This window comes from Limulus polyphemus, unplaced genomic scaffold, assembly GCF_000517525.1.
Source record: "Limulus polyphemus unplaced genomic scaffold, Limulus_polyphemus-2.1.2 Scaffold3115, whole genome shotgun sequence".
Classification (NCBI taxonomy): Eukaryota; Metazoa; Arthropoda; class Merostomata; order Xiphosura; family Limulidae; genus Limulus; species Limulus polyphemus.
Genome location: NW_013668725.1, coordinates 116921 through 120033, shown reverse-complemented (window position 1 = coordinate 120033; position 3113 = coordinate 116921). Strand labels below are relative to the sequence as shown.

The window sequence follows — 3113 nt, the reverse complement described above, 5'->3', positions numbered from 1 at the left end:
ATTTAGTTTACTATAATTACAATAGATTCCGTGATTCAATATCTAGTTTGTTATAATTACAATAGATTCCGTGATTCAATATCTAGTTTGTTATAATTGGAACAGATTCCGTAATTCAATATCTAATTGACTATAATTGCAAGGGATTCCGTAATTCAATATCTAGTTTGCTATAATTACGAAAGATTTCATGATTCAATATCTAGTTTACTATAATTGCAATAGATTCCGTGATTCAATATCTAGTTTACTATAATTGCAAGAGATTCCGTGATTCAATATCTAGTTTACTATAATTACAATAGATTCCGTGATTCAATATCTAGTTTACTATAATTACGATAGATTCCGTGATTCAATATCTAGTTTATTATAATTACAATAGATTCCGTGATTCAATATGTAGTTTACTATAATTACAATAGATTCCGTGATTCAATATCTAGTTTACTATAATTGAAATATATTTCATGATTGAATATGTAGTTTGCTACATGATTCTACTTACAGTTCACTACGGTTCAGACAGTAATTTATTAAATATTTTGCTATGTAGTTTACAGATTGGTTATATATAGTTTGTTATGTGTTTCTGTACGTAGCTTGCCACATATATTTGCATGTAATTTAATACTGCCGCTGCTCGTAACTTGCTAAGTGATTCTGCTTGTGTTTACTACACAATTTTTTCATAATTTACTTGTCGCTATTAATTTTATTTTATTTCCTGATTCTAATTGTAGTCTTTACGTTAGCTTATATGTTTTCTACGTGAATTTTATATATTTTACTAGATTATGGTGCATACATTTTATATACTTGATTTTGGATATAAGGCTTACTACATGTTTGTATAAGCAGTTTAAAAATGATTATGTTTGTACGTGTTTTAGTCGATAAGCAGGAGATTGAGCCTTGTTATAGCGTATTTGTAATATTTTTTTTATGGTTTTACATATTTTTAAGGTAATGAGTAGGAATCCAGAGGGTGTGTCCCCCCGGCATCTTTGGGGGCTTAAGATATTCAAGATGTGTGCCAAAAGTGATAGATTAGCAGTTTTGAGGTCTGTATTATGTTCATGAAGTCTAAGAAGTCGAATTTGACATTAAAAATACAATATTATGTATTATTAAAAATGGTATTTTAACAACTAAAATGACTACAGAGAAAGTCTTGAGCCTGCATGTCCTACACTAACTGTATGTTAGCAGTTTGTGGTTGCAATTGCCTGAAAACAAGCCACAGAAGGCAAACATATATGTTTAATCAAAATAATAAGGTATGTACAATGTATATGCAATGATAAACTATAATCGTGCGTGCTATATAGAAAAAAAATATACATTTTCAAATATATTATTGCCCATAGCAACAGTTTTCCACATTACACTGCAGACCAATAAATATTTTAATGCTATCATATAATTCAAGGAAACCGACAATAGAATAAAAAATTTCATATCATAAGAAGCATCATAACAATTATGTAAACCATAAAACATTTTAAAAGAAACAAAATGATACTTGTCATATTGGTCAACAGATGTTGTAAACTGTAGAAACATAATCAACATTGCTACATACTAGTATCGGATGCGAAATTCTTCTTACATGTCTTCTTTAGCATACACCAGATATCATTTGGTTGTTGGTTGTGAAACCATAACACGAAGCTACAAGTGCTGTTGTTTCTTTCAAAATGACATCCATGTCACCTGCCAGGTTGCCTAGATTTGATAGAGTGTTTCCCATTGACCACTGTAGCTCTATTGGTACTCCACATGTAGGCTGTTGTGTTACATGTGGAGAGAGAGCCAAGAGTGATAAAACTATATGGATGTGTTTTCTTGCAGCTATCCACTCCACAAATGTTTACAATCGTTCATCGTTAGAGAGTATATGATATTATTTTTTACGTTGAAGTACATGAGAAGAAGAAAAAACGTCAGTACAATCAGATATGACTGTAGAAGATCAGTCCCTCACTGGCAACGCTCACAATGTGTTGCACCCTAACAACAGTGACCTCCTCATGATTGTTATCATGTCCTTCCTCTGTATCACAAGTCCATTACTGACTTCTGTTTGGCGGTGTATCAAATTGTTATGATGTTTCTTATGTTAGGGAAATCGTTTGTTATATTGACGTTTTCCTTGTATCATAGGATGGCATTTAGGTATTTGTTTGCCTAGAGTATAATAAGAAAACTGTTGCTATGAATGTTGACCGATTTCGTTCAGACACTGTAAAACATACTGACATAATTGTATGGCCTTAATTGTATAAAAACCATACAAGTTAAATGAAAGCGTACTTTTACTATTGGTGTTTTGTGGCAATGATATTAACATAACATAATGGCCTATAGTACCTCTGAGTAGACAGCTAACATGATATGTTTAGGACTTCTCGAACGCAATAGGGAAGATGCAGTGATCCCAGAGTTATCAACGTTTGTGCCAAATAACCGGGATGACTGAAAGCTGTGTAGAAACCTTGAAAGACGTTGCTTGAATATTTTCGTTGTCAGGGTGTAGAGAATAGGATTAAGAGCAGAATTGACAGGCAAAAGAAATACAGCTACCCAGGCATAAAGATTTTTATCTATTTGTATTCCTGTAATGAAAAACAAAGAAATACGTCAGAAAATATTTTTAAGAGCCTACATCTAATTTATCAACTAAAATATATATAAATATACAAGTATAATAAAAAAATTGAATTTTATAAAGTCAAGTGAGGATCGATATGTACGTAACATAGCTAACTATAATAATACAGAAAGTTTTAATTCTACAAAAAGTATTTAAACAAGAAAGTCAAAACTAAAAAAAATACTGAGTTACTTAAAATTACTTTTTTATCCCTAATTTGGAAAATCACTGTAATTATGTTCGTCTGAGACAAATAAGGGATAGAAAATTTGAAAATTTTAGTAACTCAATTTTTGTAGTTTTAACTTTCTTGTTTCAATACTTTTTTTATTATAAGTAAACTTGATAAATCGGATAAACCGAGTAAAATTTAATGAAAGTACAACGTTTCACCAGGTTAACCTGGCATCATCAGGTACATCAACTACTTGACCTGGTGAAACGTTGTACTTTCATT

The 3113-nt window shown here is 31.0% G+C and overlaps 1 protein-coding gene across 1 annotated transcript in view; it reads right to left on the bottom strand.

Moving 5' to 3' along the window:
- The window catches only part of LOC111088097 (relaxin receptor 2-like), a 54983-nt gene that overhangs the window by 3898 nt on the left and 47972 nt on the right, over positions 1 to 3113 (bottom strand). Inside the window, exon 18 of the mRNA XM_022397054.1 lies at positions 2374 to 2618. Within this exon, the coding sequence (XP_022252762.1) occupies positions 2374 to 2618 (245 nt within the window). The remainder of the gene's footprint in view (positions 1 to 2373; positions 2619 to 3113) is intronic.